This window comes from Rhyacophila brunnea, unplaced genomic scaffold, assembly GCF_057557595.1.
Source record: "Rhyacophila brunnea isolate RB1 unplaced genomic scaffold, BYU_Rbru_1.0 scaffold_9, whole genome shotgun sequence".
NCBI lineage: Eukaryota > Metazoa > Arthropoda > Insecta > Trichoptera > Rhyacophilidae > Rhyacophila > Rhyacophila brunnea.
In genome coordinates this window covers 42,477,042-42,500,459 of record NW_028233361.1, presented here as the reverse complement: position 1 = coordinate 42,500,459, position 23,418 = coordinate 42,477,042, and the positions used below count along the sequence as shown (strand labels likewise).

The 23,418-nt window shown below is 34.6% G+C and overlaps 1 protein-coding gene across 1 annotated transcript; it reads right to left on the bottom strand.

The window, feature by feature from the left end:
* Nucleotides 1–159: 159 nt before the first annotated feature.
* On the bottom strand, nt 160–23,186 carry LOC147063661 (uncharacterized). Its single transcript, XM_085960070.1, has 7 exons — nt 23,064–23,186; nt 22,074–22,980; nt 21,058–21,294; nt 19,593–19,749; nt 4,572–4,802; nt 3,909–4,293; nt 160–2,970 (listed from the first exon to the last, which is right to left on the bottom strand). Coding segments are annotated over exons 1-7 (2,166 nt in total). The 5' UTR covers nt 23,066–23,186; the 3' UTR covers nt 160–2,723.
* Nucleotides 23,187–23,418: the final 232 nt, after the last annotated feature.

Below are 23,418 nucleotides of genomic sequence, written 5' to 3'. Positions count from 1 at the left end.
ATCACATCACGGTTGGGGCATGTTATGATTTATTGTCAAGTTGGTGTCAGTGTGCAGCCGTAGTAGGGTCAGTACAGTAATCTTGGACTTTTTCAAACAGCAGGTGACCCCCTAATTAAAAGCAAAGGGTATAAAAATAAAGGCATGAAAAAAAAGTCATAATTTTTAATGTTATAAATTTATTAGGAATAGGACAAAGAAATACTGCAACGCCCGTGAATGGCGTAGTTTTTAAACAAAAAATCAGTATCATAAGAGCAACATAAAGATGTTATTTCTTACTGCCTTTCCCAGAGTGTTCACTTAAATTTATTCAAGTAAGCGGTTTGAAAATACTTTCAATCACATTGATTAAACACAAGAAGAAGGTGCTATTCCCGGTTTCATTTCTCAAATACAAATTACTCTTAATACAACATACTAGTATAAATACCCCAGCACCATATCACACAGTATGGACCTTTCAAAGAAATAAAAACAGCCAGAAAAATTAAATAAACCACATAAATTTACATAAACATTTGTTGTGGGGTTAAAGCATCATTGAGTACATACTATCTACAATATTATCAAAACTTACGTTGGTTATCACTTTCCACAGTGTTATTCATATTTTTAGAAGTAAATGGATTAATACTTTGGTTTTAGAAATTATTGTTGATAATCGTTGAACTTTCACTTCTTAGAAAGAGTCCCAAAACTATATAAATTTTACTATTGCGTTTTGGTCACAACATGTGGCATCCCGAGAGGTATCAACTTCAGTGTTGAGCCAAAATATTCACCAAATGAAAACCCTGGCAGAAGAAAAACGAGTCAATTAAAGAATCTCAAGAGACCGGGGCTAGACTTCAGTACTCGATCCCTATTCAGAGAAACGATAGAATGTGTTAAAACATTTTCTATCCAATGTATATTATCATGACCGCCAAGTGCTGCCATCTATTGCGATTGACTCTACAATCTCATTATTGGATTTAGAGTGATAGAATGATCACCAGCGTATGAAATATACATGCAATATAATAAACAGATGTAGTAAGCTGATAATTTGGTAGAAGGGCGTACCAAAAAATTAAAAGTAAATCAACCGCTGGTGCATCTGGTGTGTTCATAATAAAAATTTAAATATGATTTATCGAATTTAAAGGATTTTTTTTGATAACTGAAACATGAATATTATTTATAATCTCCCTGTTTTTTTTTCTTAACACAGACCTATTAAATATACCATAATGAACTACTTTTACAGATAAGTGTATCACAAACAATAATTACTACATTGAGAAACAATAAATTAATTGTTATTAAAAGGATGTGATGATTGAAATCATATTGGAAAATGATTGAATTCGAATTGGAGTGGTTGGTTATATCACCTCATTCAGTGTTTGTTTACACATGACATATTATTATGAAAAATATGTTTGTTTTTTCAAAAGTAATCATAATCGCAATAAAAGTAAGGTTAAAAAGCTTGAATCGATAAAAATATACAACATTACTTGGGGTTGCTACCAAAAGTTTGATAATTTAGGCATTTAGAGTTAACAACGGATTATGTGTCTATATATAAATGTATTTTTTTTTTAAACCATGTCCGATCCTAATAAGATCATACGGGCCTCCACAGTTGTGGGTCCCAGGTTCGAATCCTGGGTCCGGCAAGTACACATATTGTTTTTCAATTTGTGTACGAGTCAGAGTAATGGACCTAACAGGTTGAGCAAGTGGCTGATATCCATTTCTCGTAAAAACAAAATCTGTTAATACAAACCTCAGAGGCCCAAATATATATAGTAGAAAAAAAAATCAAGGTTATCCGATATATAGAACATGCACAAAGAAGCATTATGCCTGATTTTAGAGGGCATTTCAAATTGGTATTACTCCATAACATGATTTCGAGACATACCAACTTTTGGCAGTAACCCCACGATACAGTTAAAATTACATGAGAGATAATGCTTTTTATTGACTTCTATATTATACCATCGAGTTGTTTCCTACGAGATAAAACTGAATGAATCTCTTTCGCAACAATTATTTTTTAGACATCTGACATAATTATTCAAGTGTTGAAAGGCAAAACTGCCTAAGTGCACCTTTCATTGTTTTGTACTTGACACCAATCATCGTCATGTTTGCTCTTACGGTATGTCAAATCAGCAAGATGTCCGGTTATCTCTCAAACCACCCAATTTTTCCATATCTCACCGGAATGACATGGCAATGTTGCCAAACATATTTTATGAAAAATTCCAAATTGGCCACGTTACCATGGATCAGATAACCATCTCCAGCCTCCGTCAGACTTTAACAAGACGCACGTAGATAATACTATCCTAGTATTGCAAGCTATTTCAAGTTCTCCAAACAGCTGATCTTCAAGTTATAGCTGTCACTGTACGGGTGTGGTGATGTATGGTTTTGCCTTTCAATAGTCTACATGCATAATTGGATTATACAATTACAAATTTAATCCCCGACCTTCGTGTGACTGTCTCAATAATATGCGAGATTTTGGTCATATAATATTGAGACAAGATTACCCTATTGACGATTCGCACCTCGGCTATTTTGCTATTTACCCGGTATCTCTCTGCAAGCAAAACGTTTTGAATAAAAATCAACACAAGGCTGAAGCGTTACCTTGGTATTAGAAGAAACAATAAAAAAATGGTGCATTAATAATTTTAAAATAGCAATCTGAAAGGATAGAGTTAATTTTTTGGCAGCGGAGGCTGGCCTGGGTAGGAATATCCTCCGTTAGAAGGCGGAGGCGGCTGGTACTGATTATGGTAGTAGGTGGGCATGGCCATGTGGGGCGGCGGCATGCTGTAGTGCTGTTGGGGCTGTGCAGGCGGGTAGCCATTCGCCTGCGGAGCTGGGGCCGGAGTCGCCGGAGGCGGTGCAGTTCTCTTGGGCGGGGGTGGGGCCGCGCTCGAGTCCCAACGGTTTGACTGATACCTAAGAAAACACAAAACATGACTTATTTTTTTTCCTTTCAAAAAGATTTTTTCCGTTCCATCAGCTTCAACGGAAAAAATATTCTGTTTGACTTTGTAGCTAACCCAAACAGTAGACCTATTCTTAATAGTTAACACCGTAACGCGTTACTGTTATTTAAATTGCTTCAAATCAACACAGAACCAATTCCATAAACAAGGTTTATCTACAATAATGAAAACACAGTGATAATTCGTAACACTGCGAAAATTTAAGTTGGTATGCATGTCGTGTGAAATACGTCTCATCGTTGCGAAGCTTGGTCAAGTTTGCGTATGCTCATGTAGCGTATCTCTATGGCGTTCCTACCCGAAGCAAAATTTTGTGTACAAACGTCAAATAATAATCAAACATAACCTACAATATTTCACAACCCACGGGTAACTATAAGTTGAGGTAGTGCTGGCATCGGCAGTGATGTTGGCAGAATTAAATTTGAAAAGTCTCAATAATTCTGAAATGTAATTCATACTATATCTCGCTCTAAAACAGTTAGCATGGTCATGAGAGGCCGTGTTATAAGATAGCATGTTTGACGGTTAACTTCTCGTGATAATTAACTGCCTATGATAAATGTGATATCTTTATCACATTTATCACCTTTTTTATTGTTTTTGGAGTTAAGTGATATGTTAGAATACCCTTGTCCTTTTTTGATTCACTTTCATATGTTTAGGCTCCATTTCCATATATAGAAGAAGGTTTTTTTTTAACATCTTTGGCATAGACACCAATAAATTTATTATAATCTACTTTCCACTTTGTAATGAAAATTTAAATTTTTTAAATAAGTCAGTCCCTTGCTGCCCACCTAACGCTGAAAATCATATAGTGGCCTGCTCAGTGTATTCTATGCGGATTTTTGTAAAGTGTAAATCTGGGAATTATTTGAGTGTTACCTGGGAGGTTCTTGCTGTGGAGGTCTGCCAGGCGGAGGAGGGGCCGCGCTGAAGCTCCTGGGAGGCGGCGGGCCAGAGTGCGTAGGCGGAGGGCCGGACCTCGTGTGAGTGTCAGCAGGTGGAGCACCGGGTGGCGGTCCATGATGAGGGTTTCTGGGTTGCGGGGGTGGGCCAGAGTTGCGCAGCATACTCGTGTAGGATCCCCCGTGGGATTGTTGAGATGGCGGGCGACTGTGCGAGTTGGACGAGCTCGAAGAGTGAGTGGGAGGCCCTCTCGATCCGCCTCTGCCTCCGCCACTATAGCCTCCCCTCATTCCTCCGCCCCCACCGCGGCCCCCATAACCTCCCCGGCTACTACCGCCACTCGGATTATAGCGATTGCGGCCTGATTAAAATAAAATTGACATATCTAATTAGTATTCCCTCATAATTTAATTATTAATGAATGGTATTTAGATACAACCATATATTATCATGGTTCAAATTGATGTAGTTAAAACCGAATGTTTTGATTTCCGGGTGATGCCTCTTATCTTACATATTTTGCAAGCGAGAATTCTGTTAAAAAAACATGTAAGATCTGGCTAGAAAAACACTGGCACTGACATATGCAGATTAAAGGAGTAAGATAAATCTAACTGAAGCCAACAGTTGTTGACATACCTTTAGCGCCGCCGCCCATGTTGCACAGCTCCATCAGCCTGGGGTTGACCATCTGGTTAGCTTCCTGCAAGACCGCGATGAGGTCCCTGGCCTTCGGAGCATTCTTCACGGTGAAGAGTGTGTAGGCAGTGCCCGTCTTCTTGGAGCGGCCCGTCCTGCCGATGCGATGCACATAATCCTCTGAGTTGTTCGGGTAGTCAAAGTTTATCACAAACTTCACGTCTTCCACATCTAAACCAATTGATGGATTATTTAATCATGGGCGCTCGCACGATCCATCAGCGACAAAGACAATCGTTACTTAGTAAGTAAATTAATTATCTCTTTACATAAATTGATACTTACAATAAACTCACTGTCAGCTGAATATAGTAAGTAGTATGATTTACGTAAGTACTGATATTTTAGAACTTATGCTAATTCCATTGAATTGGTCATTTCAAAAAAGCAGACAAAAATAATATTAATTCATATCTGAACACTATAACTAAATGAATTTTTACATTGTAAATTTAACCATGACAATACTCCGTGTTGTAAAAGTCAAAAAGTAACCAACAACTGGCTATTTACTAAGGCCATCTATAGTCAAGCTGTTACACTAAATTACGAGTTCCGATGATAGTGATGGTTATTGCCGAACTTTGAATGAACTGTGGTAACCTGTTTGTGATAAATGAAGATCTTTTTCTACACAGTTCACAATAATACATATTACATTAAAAATATAAGCAATAATTAGCACTACAATCGAAATTCACAGTTTCATGCCGCCGTCTGACTGTAGAGGGCCTTGGCTATTTGCACATGAGATGTCTCTTTCCAAATATGTACCAATATGTCCAACATTTAAATATTTGCAGCACAGATTATTTTTGTGATTTCATCATATTGTATTTTAAAATCAAAATAATATACCTATTTTTATTAGCTGATCAATTCTCAAAATGCAATTAATATAAACAAAATTAAATTAAACATATTACCTATTGGTAACGTTTCTATCTTTTTAGTTAATTGTTTTCTGCTAGGTCAAACATTTTTGTTCATAATACATACTATATAATACATGTTTAGATTGTGAGCTTCCTATCGTGGACAGTATTTGGAAATAAACATGTCATATTTTAATAGTAACTGTAGATATCTAGCATAGTTAAGAATTCATGGAATAGAGATTATGAAGATAATAAACTTCTTTTTCAAAGTTTTATATTATAAACAACAGTTCACATTGAGTTATCCGCTATTTGCATTACTCGGAGAAGGAAATAATACAACAGTGTTGAGGTGATGAATCGACTCATGCTGTTTATTAAATTTCAATTTATTAACTACATTAAAAATTATAGTATATAGTTTTACAACATCCAACATTGACTTGAAATCTTTTTTGAAATGACCGTTTCAACTAATTTGTTTAATTTATTTTCAATCATCGCTTTCTCAAATGGATAACTTTCAAAAATAACATCTAAACAAAAGCTATTATTCTGAGACTATCATAATGACCTGTAATTCTTGAAATGTATTTTTTTTTTGCAACAATCAACAAGCAAAAGTTAACAAATTAATTAATTGTTTTGCAAATATTTTCAGTTTTGATTCATTTTTGATATACTATCCATCCGAGTAAGCATAGTAATAATAATATGGTATGTAACTTTGATCAGCAAGAGAGTAAAAAAAAATGCAGTATAAAAATTACGTCACAATTAATATAAAAAATATCCATAATTAATTTTAATTATTCTTGATGAATGAATTTTTCCTTGGCATTTCAGCTACTAAAAATGGTTGGCGTCTTTTTATAAGATTAAAATAATATATTGTAACAAAATTAACAACCTGTCCAATGATTTTGATCTCATAACATAATTTCGGCAACATTCAGAATGACAAATGTGACATATATTAACCCATATGGTTAACCGGGAAAGGAGACAGTAGAACCTCGCTTATCCAGACTAATTGAAGATAAAGATGATCTGGATAATCGTACAAAACAAAAGCTCCAGAATAAACTAATTCTCATAAAATTACATAGTACTATCGACCGAAGATACTGAAATTATAATTGATTCAAGTTATGTACTTTTCTGTTTGAGTCGGTTTTTGAGAGTTCCAAGTTTCACCTTTCGGCATCTTCAGGCAATATGTGCACTCAGTGGCAAAGGCTCCATCTAGGTGATTATTTAAAGCCTACCTTCTAAAAAAATACACTGAAGACATTATAAAGTTAAAACCTCATGTCGTCAGAATCTTCAGAAGTACTGAATTTAGAATTCGTATCAAAGGTAAAAAAATATGCGTCAGCACCATCTGTCTTCAACTATTGTATTCATACGATTATTTTGTTATGAATTCAGATATATTTTGTATGACGATCAGATCACGTGACCTCATCCCCCGTCTACCGAAATGTATGCAATACAGTAGGCTAGAAAACCTTTGCATATGATATTAGCTAATGATTTTTGATGTATATAATTTAAATGTTTAGGAAAATGCATAATTTAAACTCATCACTCAATTTTACATCGTCAGTTAGCTATTGGACTTCATCGATTTAGTGTGTCATTGACATGAGTGTGCACCTATTCATCAATAGTAATATCGTATTATCTTCTTATTTCCAGTAAGTATACCTGATAAGTGTGCTTTTTTTCTCTGATTTAAACAGCTTACCCCTTTCCAAATTCCCTTTGTCACTGTGTGCACTCACCAATGGTAAATGCACACTGACAACGAATACAATTAATTTTCGTTTATATATATTATGACAAAATGTTTTAAGAAACTTAAAATTTCTTAAATTTGTTTTTATAGTGACTCTTTTACTTTTTTATTAATTTGTTATATTAACGAGAATCAAATGTATTCATTGTCAGTGTGCATTTACTATTGGTGACTGAAGATGCCGAAAGATAAAACTCGCTTCGCAAAGAACGACTCAAGTGGAATAGTAAAAAACTTAAATCAATTAGAATTATCATACCATTGTTATGAGAATTTCTCCATTCATCAAATGTCTTTTTCTGATGATAATAATGAAATCTGAATAATCAAAGCTCCACTGTATTAATTATTTATGTAATATCGAACACTATTAATAGAAAGAAAACCATGACTATTGATTTTTGGACGTACATTGAAAATGAATCATATTGACATGACTGTTTTATTTACTTTTTTAAATATATCAAATAACATCAAAACCAGTGGACAACAATTAACAACATAAATGGTAGACTTCAAAAATGGTTTTCATAAGGTATTCAACATTTGCAAAAATGTGAATAATATTAGTCATATTATTTAATCACACAATGAAAAACATTAGTTCGTAATAATTATGCTAAGACGGCACAAAGTTTACGCAATCCGATAAAACACCACTGCGAGTCGCATGAATCGAATGATGAAACCGCCCGTCTGTTGTTTACTGCGAAATATCCAATGAAAAGGCAGGCAATATCGACAGAATAATATAGCAATACATCATTGTCAAAGTACTACATAATAGTGATTTTAAAGACAGTGAACACTTTACCTACAGAGTGAATAATTACACATAATAAATAGGTGGTATAATGCTAAGTTTGATAACGATCTAATTTTCGATCAGATCACGAAAAATCTGTGACATCTTTAGCAAGGCAAAAATAATAGCATGAAGTATTGTTTTCAATCATGACTCCTTCAGCAGAAGATAAAACAGTCAGTTAGATAACGATTATAGCATTGGTGTTAGAATCCAAGAGACCAGAGGGTATCCAAGAGAGTCCAGATTTTAATAAAAATGACAATTTATTAAGTACTTATATCTCGTTTACATTGTAATCAAAGCATTAATTCCATTTTAAAAAGGATGTAAAATAGGTGTCTAAATATTGTTAACTGAATTTAATTCTTGGTGGAAAACTATTATAATAGATATCTAAGTAGTTTATTAAATGTTGCTTAACCTACCCTTAACGTTGCTAATAAATTCCGCCCATTACGGTAATGTCACGTTGGGTTACCATATTACAGTAGGTAAAAAGTGCCTATTTTGGCAACATATATAATACCCTGTATACACGTGCCTGGATTTACTGTTGACAGTAAGTATTATCACGGCCATAACAAGAAAATGTATGGGTAAACATGTACTACCCTGCAGTTGTAGGCTTGCATGTATGAATCAAAATGTTTAGAAGCTTCTGAATTTTCATGCGACAGTAGGGATTTTTTCGATCTGTGGAACGATTGCGGCAAACCTGCCGGCAAAAAAACGAACTATACTCACCTTGAGGTTATCCGATTTTCACTACCTGTTAAATAGTACCATAAAATGATAACATTGCGTGTACTCTTGAAGGATGAGATTGGAAAGACAATCAGCACTTTTGCATGTTAACAGTTATTGTCACGATAGTTTAAAATATGAACTATTGCTGCCAGTAAATCCATGCACGTGTACAGGCGCTATAAGTCTAATCATTATTTGCTAATTATTTTATCCATAAAATTATCAAAAAGGCATCAAAACCTAATTATAATCATATGAGTATTTCTATACATTCTTACAGCCAACAAGTTGTAATACAATCTTGATCTCACGCCTTATTTTTCTCACAATTGAGTAAATCTCTCTTTGTCGCATATACTTTTAGATCTATTTCTTTTGTTCGTAATTGAATGCGACGCTCTGTACGCAATGTGCATTTATAATTTATGACAGGTAAATAAAATATGATGGATATTTATGATTTATATGTATTTACTGGGTAATGCTTTCGATTTTTAAAATAACATTTTCATTTGATGTAGTATTGATGATTCTAGTAATAGCCAAACTAAGAAGATGACGAAATGCAGATTAACTGAAATATTTGCAGATTAAGGTGACATTACCGTAACGGGAGTGTTAACAATAAACATAACAGGTTTCGTATACATGAATGCGACAAAATAGTTGAATATCTGTCTATGTGAACGAAACCAGTGATAATAATTGTCATATTAAAAGCTCACACAGACCAATGGGAATTATTCGTACCGCCGCTGCGACGTTTGTATCGACTTACAAAGAAGATCAAACTTGTGACAGTCAATCACTGAGAGTTCGAATTTGTGTGCAGGAATTTTAGGCAAAATACCATTTAAAGGAAATTTTTCACACGGTCTACGATTCTGATAATTGTTGTTGCTAGTCAAAAACCATTGTTTCAGTTCAGAAATTAAAAGCATTTACTATTCATTTGCAATCTTTTGAGTACGTAATGTAAGTATTGACATTTTAAAACTCATTCATCAAAAAATCTGTTACATAGAAAATTTTTGCAGCCACTGGCGGAACGAATGTTTCGCGGAGGTCTGAGGAAGTAAAAAAAGTCTTAGATGAATCTAAAACTATTAGAAGTCTGAGAACTGAAAATGCTGTGAGGGAATCATGATTGAAAACGACTTTAAACCTTAAAAATTAATAATAACATTTAAACCGACAGTACACAATAATACCAATACATATACATGAAGATTTGAAAGCGTTAATCGTAATGGAATACCTTTGAGCGGCGACAATCGGCAAATAATCCCCGTCGAGAAGCTGTAAAACAATCGGTTATGCCCTTCAACGTCCGGGGGTCTGATTCTTGGCAAGAGGCGTGTGCCAACACAACTACGCAACTAGGCGCGGACACGACGACTGACATTCGATTGACTAATTCGTCACGGTGGTCGTGATGCGCAGTGGCGGCTTTTTAGATACGGGAGCACCGACTTGGCCGGGTACGAGAGGCAGCATGCGCTCTGGACAGTTGACCACCGGTCACTTATTACCCAACAGTCCGGCATGTGCCTCTGGAATGAAAATCAACAAGTTGCGGTGCTCATTAAACAAACTAATACGGAACGAAATCGAGGGAATATAGCCATACTTGGACAAACCATTGCTTTCTGCTTCAATTTTAAAACGAGGAATAGCTTCCTACTTCAGATTGTTCCAATATTCACTTTTGAATCATTCGTGCATTCCCTTTCAGACTGTGCCATCGTTATTATGAATAAATCTTTTCTATTAGTATGAAAATTGAGCTTTAACCAAAAATTTTAATAATATAGAGAAGTTTCCATCATATCATTTCCAATTTAGATATTGGATGACATAAACTCTTCATTTGGTGCAATCTTCTAACGAAGGTTTGCGACCGCATTGCTGTACATCTCCCTACGCAGGGCCAGTTGTACCAGATCACCAACACCTTGGACATTAATGTTCATGGCTTCAGTAATCAGATACAGCAAATAAAACTCATTTTCTTAAATATGTAAATCTATTAAATTTAATCTGGAAGCACAACTTTTATATTGTAGCTGACACGTCATAGTATTTAGCAATTGCAAGAACTCAATACCAGGTAATTGTTTAACGTTATCTTGACTCGCAAAAATAACTAAAGTATGAGAATTTTATAAGAATTTTATAAAAAGGCAATTGCCACGAATAGCCCCAATTGATTTATTATTCCATTCGAAAGAAATTAAATTATACAAGAAACTAGTGAAACCTTGAAATACAATGAAACTATTGGGTCTGTAATAGTAACTAGTATTTATATGAACATTTGTAATTAACACTACTATTTTAGGAAATACGTAAGATTGAATTTGAAAACAAAAATGATATTTTAAATTGTTAACCCGAATATGATAAAAGAAAAACTCTGTCTAATAAAAATTGATCACTTTCAAAGTGTATATTTTTATTCACTTCACTTGTTATCACTCCTACAGGGGCTCTATGTTAGAACTTGCGAGTGCAAGCTTCCCGGTCGAGATGACGTCATATGACATCATTATGACGTACTACCGGAGTGATAATAGCATTCGAGAAAATAGCGAGTGGTCAGACAGCGGCGCTATTCATTGTCACCATACACATATAGGTGTATGATAATAATATTTTCTATGGTTATTCTGTGCGCGGTCGGCATGCCTCGAGCGTGACGACACAATTACGTCATCTCGTCTGGTGCCACACGAGACGAGAGTTAGGAAATCGCGGTGCAGGCGGTCCTCGCCACAGGTAGTGCAAAAGGATGAAAACGAACTACATGAAAAAGTGCAAAAGGGATTTTTAATTTCCTAGATGACCATTATGACATATCAGTCACAATACAGAAGTCATACTGTAGTAGCAAAAAAATATAATATATAGTTTTTTTTAACAATACAACACACGTGTTATATTTTAATTATAATGGATTCGAATAAGGTAATTTTAATTACCATTTCCGCTAATAAGCAGACCGTGGGCCTCCACAGAGTCAAGGTTATATTGACACACATTTTTTTACAAAAAAATGGTTGTTAATCATTTCTCCATCCCAATGGGTACATGTTTATTTAATAATCTTCACTCATTCGACTTTCGACCCATTATTTTTAATAATATGAAAAATAAATTTTCAAATACAGATAAGTCCACAGTTCAATATGTTTTTGTTTTTCAAATGTAAGTGAACGGTTTTAAACGTTATTTTAATTGTTCCATCGTATTCTATATTCGAATTAGAAACATTATGACCATCTTTAATAGCCAATAAACAGTCTTTATCATAAAGCAAAATAAAATTGGTTTGTTACGATTTTGACCACATGTAGACTTATTGGTTTTTGTAAATAGACACTTCATAATATTCTGTATATTAACTGAATTTATTCTACTATTCTTCTTTTTCTAGCAGGCATCACAGAGACAAGCTTTCCTCTAATTCACGCGAGCTTCATAAATACAAAATAATATCATTCAATGCACAAGGGTAATAATCATCAAAATTTTTAGTAATAATGAAATTATAAAAAGCAATCCACTCAGATATTTATTGCCATCAAGCGAAATACCATGTACCATAATTTCTGAGCGCACATTGCTTATAAAACAAAATTAAAAACCTGAAATAATGCAGCAAGCAGGAATCTGTTAAAATTAACTTATGGTAAGTAATTTCCTCCACACTTACGTTTGCTTGAACACGGGTGAACAGCAAGTTTGTCAAGTGGTTCAATTGCTATCGCATATTTCGATGTTGAAAATAGCAAGGCAGTTTGAGGTTGTGTACTTCTTTAAATTTATACATATCGGTGTTGCACCCTCATACCCAACGATCATGTATCTTCTATCTATCATGCAAAACTACACAGAAGACAAAAAACATTGCGAATATTGACGATTGCGCCCTAAAACAGAGATTTTGAAGATGAAGCATTAACCGTTGCGATTTTAATTTCCTTGATTCGTATCGCATCACTCACAATGTACCTCAGGAGTGAGAGAAAGAGAAGATGTGAATTTTACCTTTAAACTGAGGCATAGTATTTGCATAATCAGACAATAGTTTGACTATGAAAACCTAAAGCCGGCGCTCCATTGGCACGCAAGTCAGACGATTTACCGTCTTCGGACTTTTTTTTCGCGTGGAGCACCCCAGACCTGCGGACTTTTTAATCCGCAGACCAGGCTCGTCGGATTTCAAACATGTTTGATATTTTTGCCAGACTTTCGGACCGAAAAAAATCTGTAATTGTTTTAAACATTTTCATTGATTAATTTGTTAATTTACACATTAGAAAATGAGAAATTTACCAATTATTTTTTTATTTGTATTTATGAAATTCATAAAAGAAATCGTAAAACTTGTGTTGTTTTCACTGCTATATTATTTTATGCAAGTCTACATATAAATAACATAAAATTATAGGATTATCGGAAGACATTACGAGAATCGTAACTTTTCACTTTTGACAGCTCGACTTTTTTATTCGTTCGTTGATCAGTAGCACAGCATAGACAAATCGGACGATTTATTGTCCTCGGACTTTTGGCTCGCCAATGGAGCGCTGGCATAAAAGACAAAAACTCATAGTTTTTACGACGAATGGGAATCATAGCATTTCGTTGTGATGGTAGATTCGCATAGTCAATACATATATTATAAATCTTTTTTAACATTACAACAAGCCATGAGGTTCAATGACAGTAGTGTAATTAGTAATAGAAATGAAACAATTACAACAAAAACCCAAGATTTTAGAAACTCACATAAATATTGTGACTTCATGGGAATTGAAACCGTAGCCCCCAGGATGACAGTCCAGTGCCCTACGCACTGGAATATTAGGGCAAGTGGAAGATAAAGTGATGTTTAATTTAGTGTCGTCAGCCAAATATAATACGTTTGTTATGGTTGATGAATGACATTGCGAGAGTATGGTAAATGATTGCCCGGTTTGATGCATTACGGCCTATTTGAAGTTGGACATGCCTATCATAGGCAGTGGCGAAGGGTGGAGGTAGGCTGTTAAGATCCGCCATAAACAGTGCACATTAAATTTTTTCAGACATTCCTATTTGTTTTCATTGAAATAAGACTACAATTTACAGATAGTGTTGGTTAGTTTTTAAAATTCAATTAAACCTTGAGAAACCAAGCCATAATAGATAATAGTCAAAAATACATGTCTATCTATAAAATATCTAAAATTATGCAATTAAATCATACATAACTTTGAATATTTTATAAATAGAATAATATTTTTTATTTAAACTATAATAAATAATCCAACGAAAACAAATAACTATGAATGAAAAAGTGTGCACAATTTTGTCGTATTGCCCAAATTAGACCAAAACTATTATGGTTTCGTTTAGGCAGGGTTTAATTGATTTTTAAAAACTAACTAACACCATCTGTAAATTGTAGTCTTAGTTCAATAAAAACAAATACATATGACTAAAAAAGGTTAGTGTGCACTATTTATAGCGAATCTTAACAGCCTACCTCCACCCTTCGCCACTGATCATAGGTAATGGTAAAAATATATTTCCGTGTTCTAGGACGCAATCATTAAAATTCATGATGTGTTTAGCCTCTTCTGTATAATTTCACCAAAAACACATGGACGATTTAGAGAGGACATCGACAATAATAAGAGTTCAGTCTTATCTTGCATTAGGCTTTCTACAAATCTATGCATACAGCATTAGGCTTTCTACAAATCTATGCATACAGATAAGATGGTGTACCAATTTAATGTTTGTAGAGTGGAAAACAAGTGGTGCAATTTGTAAATGAAAATAATCAGTAAGTAAATGATAATATTTCCCAACAGAATCATAACTGATTGACCCTTGACAAGTAAATCTTTTTAAACAAGATTTTCATTCTGCAATGATCCATTATCCACAGTACATCAAAAGTAATTCTAAAATGTATATTATAAGTATTTAAAGTCAGTTTTTAGCTGTAACTTTGTTAGTAAAGAAGTGTATTGTTTTCTCCCGCAAGAATTATACGATCATTAGATATAATAGTATGTCGGTTGACTATTACTAAGCATGCTTTATGAGTATAATATCCCTATCGTAACAGACGATACAGTCCGAATCCAGTGCACTGAAACGAGACACTGCCGAACTAGGATCCGTTATGAGACACACAATATCCTGTCTATGCTTTGCATTTTTGTTTTTTTTTATGAATTATACACCCTTCTTGTGCACGAAGATAATATGTAGCTGAATCTGAAGTCTCAATCGTCGTAAAGAGTAAATAATTTTTTTCTTATTTATAAATACCTATTAGTGTTTCGCAAAACATTAATACATATTGCCAGAAAGAAAAAATTACAAATAAACAAAATATCCGACTGTTTTGATTCTGAATACTTACCCGTTCAAATTAATATATTATGCATATATGAAAACCCAAAGATATATTCAGCGAATCAAATTGATCAGATAAAACCAGTGCTGCATAGAAGCAATTAACTATATTAAACACTATAATAAATAAAGCGCAATGGAAATCGGTTTATCGTAACATATTATCCTATTACACGACACACACCGGTCTGTTTGGACAGCGAGGTGTGCTCTGTCGAATACACCTCCTTTGAAGACAATAAGGCCGAGAGATGCCTTCATCTGGAGGTAGCGGCTGATGATGATAAATGATAATGGTAAGTAATATGTTAGCAGTCCACTAATGTAAATTACCCAGTATCACCATAGCATTTTGGTGGACTGGATTCGTACAATTAAAGGCACATTACGGCTACGATACAATACTATTTAATATTACTCTATTTCTAAAACCGAAAAAAACTATAAACCATTTCATTATTTCCATTATTTAGTTTATGAAATATTCTGAAGATACTCGTAAATATTACAATTTATATTTATTATATCAGAATTTTTATTGATAGCCAATCAGTATTAAAAACAAATGTTATGTATTAATTATTAGACACGGTAAATGAAAGAAATGCTTTGTAATAATATAATTTGAAATGGTATTGTTTTATACCAATAGTCAGTATATTAAAATGTTGACCAAACAAGTTTTAGATTAATATTCGACAACCATACATGTGAAAAAAAAAAGAAACTAGACACCAAAACAGATATTATCTAAACAATTTTAATTGTTGGCAATAATTTTGTAACTGTCTTCCATCATATGTAACCAGGATTTGTCTACTGATTATTAAAAAAAAAAACAATTTTGAAATATCTTCCTGGAATAACAAGACAATAAAAAATAATTATTCTACTTCTGTATAGCACTGGCTGTTTTATTTCTCTTTTTTGCCTATTGAGAGCAACACAGCTGACGAGCGGTGGTTAATTTAACCATGTCGATTAAATGTGTGAATACTGGAACCCTAATTATACTGTTTATATGGTAAATAAGCAATGGAAGCCTTCAGGCGAATTCCGCCCCCGCTACGCGTCTGACCTCTCTTAACCTCAAAACCCCCGGTTCACAAAATCAATATTATAAAAAAAAATCTCGTTCATTTTTCACACGTCGGCCCTTGGCTGTATAAACACACAAAATAAAAAAAAAATCCGAACCCTGCACAGTACGATAATAATAATTATGTAGAATTTTAAAGTCAGACACATCAATTCAACGAAGAATATTTTTTTACCTAGAAGAAAACATTTTTATAAAATCCTGATACATAATATTTTCATCGAAACATGTTATTATTAAAATAAAATTAGTCACAGACATTTAATGGATAGATACGTAATGGTTCTTGCTCAGTGAACACAAGACTAAATTTGTACATTTTCATAAAAAAAAAATGGGACAGACAAAATAATAAATCATACCTTTATTCGCTGTACAAAAATTCACAAACATGTATAGAATAAATAATTCAACAATACAAAATAAGAATTAACCCACAAATATAGACAAAATACTTGCGGTTAATTAATTAATCATTTGAGTTTCGTAGAATCGCATTTTATAAATAGTTAAACAACTGCATACATAATACATTGAATTTCAATTCAACTGAATATTTAAAGGTCTGTCAATAGATATTCATTAGGACAGTGGTGGCGAACCTACGGTGCACACAGAAATTCTGATGGAACGCGAAAGAAGTAATGTGGATGCCGCAAAAGAGGATCGTCCCGGAATAGACGACGCACAATGTTTAAGAGGAAACTCAGAAAAATACGTAGGATCTGACGAAATTAGAAAAGAGAGGTAAAACTGACAAGGGATATTACAAGCGATAGGAAAAAAAGACACAATGTAGAAAGGGTGAGGTGATGGAAAAACTGAAGGATTTGGTAAGGTGGGTTGTGAATGGAATTTTCAATTTGGGTAGAAAAGATCATATTGAGGACTTAATTTTGTCAGGAAGAGTCAACAAAAAAATGCTGTCGACTTCAGAGGGAAAGCACTCAAGCTAAAAATGCTTCCTAGTTTTTTTTAAATCTCATGGTCCATTAAAACAAATATATTAGCACCTATGCATAAAAGGGTTCACCACCATTGACTTATAATTGAGCGTAGTTATGCACAAAGCAGCCGAGCCACACAAACTTCAAACAGAGATAGAAGCACTTTTATGTAAATTGTGTTTTTTTAAATCAGCAAAGCCTCTGTATACTGTTTATACTTTTTGAATGATAGATATTATATATATATATATGATTTTGTATAACTTTTGAAGAGATAAAAGCATATAATCTATGAAATTTTGGTGTTTTAGCAGTCCAGGGTGTTTTGTGTAAAACATTTTTTTTTTTAAATGTTCATTCTGCAGAATGCAGCCATCTCTTATTTTTGTAAGAAAGGTCTTTATTTTTGATTATCTTCTTTTAAAATAGCCTTCTAAGTTACTAAATTATTATGGGAATTCCAAAATTCTGAAAATAATTCGAAAAACTTGTAAATTATACATCAATATTTAGCTGCCTGGCACTATTTTTTATATGAAAAATCTGTATATTATATTATATATAATAAAATGAAAAACATATAATGTAATTGAGAAAATAGTGTTTTTTAATTGAATGTAGAAAAACAAACATTACAGTCACGATTTTAAAAATTAGGTAAGTACATAATATTATCATTTGGCTGCTTTTTGCAGAACGAATATGGCATATTTTTAGAATGCATTTATATGACATTTTTGTATGACAGCAGCTTGGTTGCTTTTTGCAAATCGAAAATGTCATATTCTGCGATTTGGAAAATCTTTAAAACGCATTTATATGAGATTTGTGTATGACAGCAGCTTGGCTGATTTGTGCAGAACGTAAAACAAACGTCTGAGATTATGGAAATCACAATAACTCATTTTTTTCAAAATTGTGGCTTGGCTGCTTTGTGCATAACTACGCTCAATTTTAATGCTCCATACCTATTTTTAAAGCTATGAACACGAATTCAATAAACCGACTGTAGAACTCTAACGTTGTCATTTATCTATGGTTCAATAAATTCTGTATCACAAACGTACTATTATATGTCATGTCTATCTGCGGTATCAATATCTGTCTTGATGGATGAAGGCTCGCACAAGTTGTGCAGCGACACGTTTTGACAAATCACAACACACTGTCCAAACAGAATGGTATGCAGTTCTGTGCCCAAATTTGTCATTCCTTATCACCATATAGTCAGAGGTATCAACATAAATAAACATTACCAGTGTACCCACGTCTATATAAAATATTGACGGCTTTACTAACTCACCGCTTAAACAAGGCGAAGTTTGCAATATTTTATTTATGTGGTCTGCTAATAACTCCAAATGATTTGTATCGATTTTTTTCCTTACATTTCCTCGTTTTAAAGTACCATACCGGTTAACTATGTATCTATAGTTTTATTAATAAGATCTACGAATAAATTTATACGTAATTGATACATAGACGGCTTCAAAACAAACAGAAAATAATTCTGTCGAAATTGTGAAAATCAGTAGAATTAATTCAATTATTCGTTGACCTCGAACAGTTGCCTCCCACGGTGTCAATTAGAAAATTTATTCCTTACATAAACGATTTCCTGGTTATTCCAAAACATTAATGAATTTATCATAATTATTTTTTCCAAATTTAACCACATGTGTTGAGCGTTCACAGATTACAATCCTGTCAAATAGTAGAGTCATAATATGTGAAAGTATAATTAATAGCACTTCTGTAGGGTTACCCAATAAATACGTAATTTAATTAAGCCTTATAAAGCTCTAGTGAGTTCACAGTCCCACATTTACGTAATGTGATACGATTTCAACTGTAATTTTTTCAAAAGTACTGATTTCAAGTTATTGAACTATTCTAAAAACTGTGTAATTTTTTGAATTACACCAATTCATTTTAACAAATAAAGAGGCTTACACAATAGAGCTTTTTATGAGTCAATTAAAATGTCTGAAGAGTATTTTTCCCACCATATTAATTATTAAAGAAAGTGCGAATACGATAATTGCAATAAAATAAAATTCATGTTAACACGACCTAGGTAAATCTAATTAACCGCCAAACCCATCAAATATCCGACCACACAAACGTTGGTGACATCAGTAAATTACCATCAGACCAGAAGACATCAATAATACTATTGAAGATCAATTAATCTGGAAAGTGCGATATAATATTATTCAACAATGAAAATGGGAAGACATGTCCGGCAATTAGTTCATCCTTACCTAGACCTCTGGCGGCAACGTCAGTCGCGACGAGGATGCCGACGGGCGACTGTCGGAACTGATTGAGGACATAGTTTCTGTCCTGCTGATTCTTGTCTCCGTGGATACTGAGGGCTTTCCAGCCCGCGCGGTTTATTGCTCGCGTAATGGTATCCACCTGGAAGATGAAGGAGAGGAACACTTGTCTAATGGACTCACATAATAAAAACCAATAAAGTCAAAATTTTATTTTCTTCTCTTTCCATTCCAGACAAATATGAAATTATAGAAGATAATTAATTACATTAAGAGGTCACCCAAAGGATCAGGAGGGTCAAGGAAAATAATGATAAACAGATATATATGTAAACTTTGATTAATACATAGAATATATATGTAAAAAAAAAAAAAAACCATTTTCACATCTAAATGGAGCATATTATGGGCCAACACAGAGTGGAGGTTATATTGACAAACTTGTTTTACGAGGGATAGTTGTTAGTCCAAAATGGAATTGAATATATCTAGGTTAAATCAATTAAAATTTGAATTCCACCAAGTACCATCATTTGATAGTATTAACAGTTTACATACTGCTCCCGCCAACGTAGCGTGCTAAGATAAGCTAAGCCTAAAACAAACCACATAATATGCAAAATTGGCATGTTTATAAATGTGCAATATTCAATTTTAAATGTGTGTATCACTGCGTTATTGTTTGGCTCACCAGGGCCAATGTTTGAATTTCCAAGGTCGACCGTAATTAATTTCAAGTGGCGTTCAGTGCGTCAGATTGCGGTTGTATTTATTCATTTTTCTTTAAATGAATTATTGACATATTGTGTTTTGAAACATTTTGAGTTTTATTCCGCAATAGTCATAGCAATAAACTATGTGACATAGATATTGATGGATTGTATGGTGGATAAAAACCTATTAAGTATGTAAATTTAAATAACAAGATTTATTCAAGAGTGATAGAAATTGGAATGTTTTTATTTGATGCATTGATGAATTTTATAGTTATATCATTTTTAATTCAACAATCGAAATTTGCCATCTATTATCAAAGTTTCCCGACTCGGCGGACTTTGCGTATTTTGAGTGTTATCTAGGTATAGGTCTATCAGCCAGAGTTGGTGCGAACACAAATACGAAAGATTGTGTGTATTGGTGGTGGAAACGGGCATTGCACAACGTCTACTAGAAACAGCTGTTTGTATTGCTTACGCCTACTTATTGCGCTTCTTATAGCGAAAACAGGACAACATGCGAATACGTTGATGTCGATTTAAAAATTTGAAACACCCTTTTTATAAACAATACGTCTGTGTGAGTATTGCTTCGCCTCAACTCTTGTTAACACATCTATACAGAGCGTTGATTTTCTAAATATTTATATTTTCAATAGAAACATAATATAGGTAACAGTAAAAATAATAATTATGAAAACATGCAAACTCAACAAGATAATGTTGATATTTACCCGTTTCTTAGTCTCAGCAAATATTATAGTCTTTGTCTCTTCCTCGGAGGAAATTTCCGACAGCAGCTTGAGGAGTTTGTCCTCCTTTTGGAAGGGGTCGCAGACGTCCACAATCTGAAGGATGTTGTGATTGGCAGCCAACGATAGCGAACCTATGTTCACTTGGATGTAGTCGTGGAGGAACTCTTCCGCCAGGTTTCGCACCTCCTTCGGCCATGTCGCCGACCACATGAGAACCTGACAAAAATAATTCAAATTATTTTTTTAAATGAATATGGTCAATTCGAAAAATGGAAAAGAAATAGATTACGGTGCATGTGGTTGCTCAAACCATTGATTTACCATATTATAAGATAGCCTTCTTCGCTAATTTTTGACAATTCGTTAAAGAATCAGAACCGTTCATTGGTCGGCCTATTAGTATGAGGCGATATGTAGCCAATGAGGTGTTGGCTGATACGGTATGGAACAATATTATATCCAATGATGTTTTAGATCACTAAGACAAATGAGCACCAACTGAATGTTTTCCGTTTGAAGCCTCATTGGATTAAACCAATTCGATCAATGCCCTGGGTCAAAGCACACATCTTATTTAAATATGAATGTGAAACTTGCCAATTTTTATTGTTGTAATCTCCAAGCAGGTAGGCAGCGCATCATGTAACAATACACAAAATTCTATATTCATTACAATAAAAACCGACCAGCTTGACACAGATCTGATGATCTCATTGATTTAATACTATAAGATCCAGCACCTGAGAGATGGAAGTGCCCTCGTAAACGACCCTGTTCACAGACATCAAGCTTGGCACCATGCTCAAATGAATTTCATTGTTTCATAACACGGATTATATGGTGTAGTATCGCATTTGGTTGAATGATTGTTAACTACAAATTCAAATTTAATTTTTTTTCGTCATCGTTTTTCAACATATTGCAATACAATTCGCGGCATGCAAGGTACCGCCATACATACACCTACCGGTAGTAAAAAGGTTAAGAGTGTTTACCTGTCTATCTGGCCTGATCTGCTCGATGATCTTGCGAATCTGAGGCTCAAATCCCATGTCCAGCATGCGATCAGCCTCATCCAGCACCAGATAAGTGCACCGCTTCAAGTTGCTGGTGCCCTTCTCCAGGAAGTCGATGAGGCGCCCGGGGGTGGCTATCACGATCTCCACTCCCCTCTCCAGGTCCCTGCCCTGGGGCCCCTTCGGAGCTCCGCCGAAGATGCACGTATTCCTAACCTGCATGTCTTGACCGAAGTCATTTGCCACTTGTTGAATCTGCTGGGCTAGCTCTCTAGTAGGCGCTAAGACCAACGCAATCGGGCCATCGTAGCGTAGTAACCGAGGTTGATTCATTATATGAACCATGGCCGGTAAGATGTATGCTAAAGTTTTTCCGGAGCCTGTTTGAGCTATACCTACCATGTCTCTGCCGGCGAGGGCGATAGGCCAACCTTGCGCTTGGATAGGAGTCGGCGAAGGGAAACCTTGCTTCATAATCTCACGCATGGCGTAATCGGGAAAGCCACCTTCTTCAAAACTCACGTTAGGAGGAGGCACGTCTTTTCCTTTTACAGTGATGGCCTGCTGGCTTCGAAAGGCTTCTACATCACGAGGGCTTCGCGCTATTACATTCGGATGTGGCACGTAAAAGTCTTTACGAAAAGGCTGGAGAGTAACCTCGTCCCAACGGACTTTACGCAGGGCCCCTCCGGGTTGCTTGCCTTTGAAGCTGTTCTGTGGGGGACCTCCGCCGCCTCCGCCTCCCCCCCAGCCGCCCCCTGAAGGTCTTCCGCCACTGCCATGATCCCTGGAGAAGCCTCTGCTATCTCCGCCACCTCTCCCTCCACCTCCTCTTCCGCCAGGGCGATGACCACCGCCTTCTCCGCCGCGTCGATCTCGGTTATACCTACAATCCGAAAACGGTCATAAAAATCGAAAAATTATTATGTAAATCGAAGATAAAATTACTTCTAGGGTGCTAATGCTTACATAATTCTTCAGATAATAGCTCTGGAAGCAAAAAAAAACCAGAAGAAAGCCAATATAACAATAGATTGACGGTAACAAACGGTGAAAACCTAAGAAACTCAAGATGGCTGCCGAGCTGCTGTCATGGGGGATGCCATTAAAAAAAAGATATTTAAATTATATTATTATCAAAGAGGCTAGATGGTAACTACTCTAAGATACTCTAAATTATTATTGAGATCAACAATTTCTTTGATTGAGATATTTTTTAATCATCATAATAAAATAAAATGCGCAGAAAATATATTTTTCATGTATATTTTTTTGTACCTATTGTATTTTGCAAATCAAAGAGAATACAATCTTCAATCATTGT

Coding starts and splice junctions, on each gene's coding strand:
- LOC147063661 (XM_085960070.1), bottom strand. Junction 19,750..21,057: donor TTGCTGAGACTAAGAAACGG/GTAAATATCAAC, acceptor TTCATCTTCCAG/GTGGATACCATTACGCGAGC. Junction 4,294..4,571: donor CATGGGCGGCGGCGCTAAAG/GTATGTCAACAA, acceptor TATTTTAATCAG/GCCGCAATCGCTATAATCCG.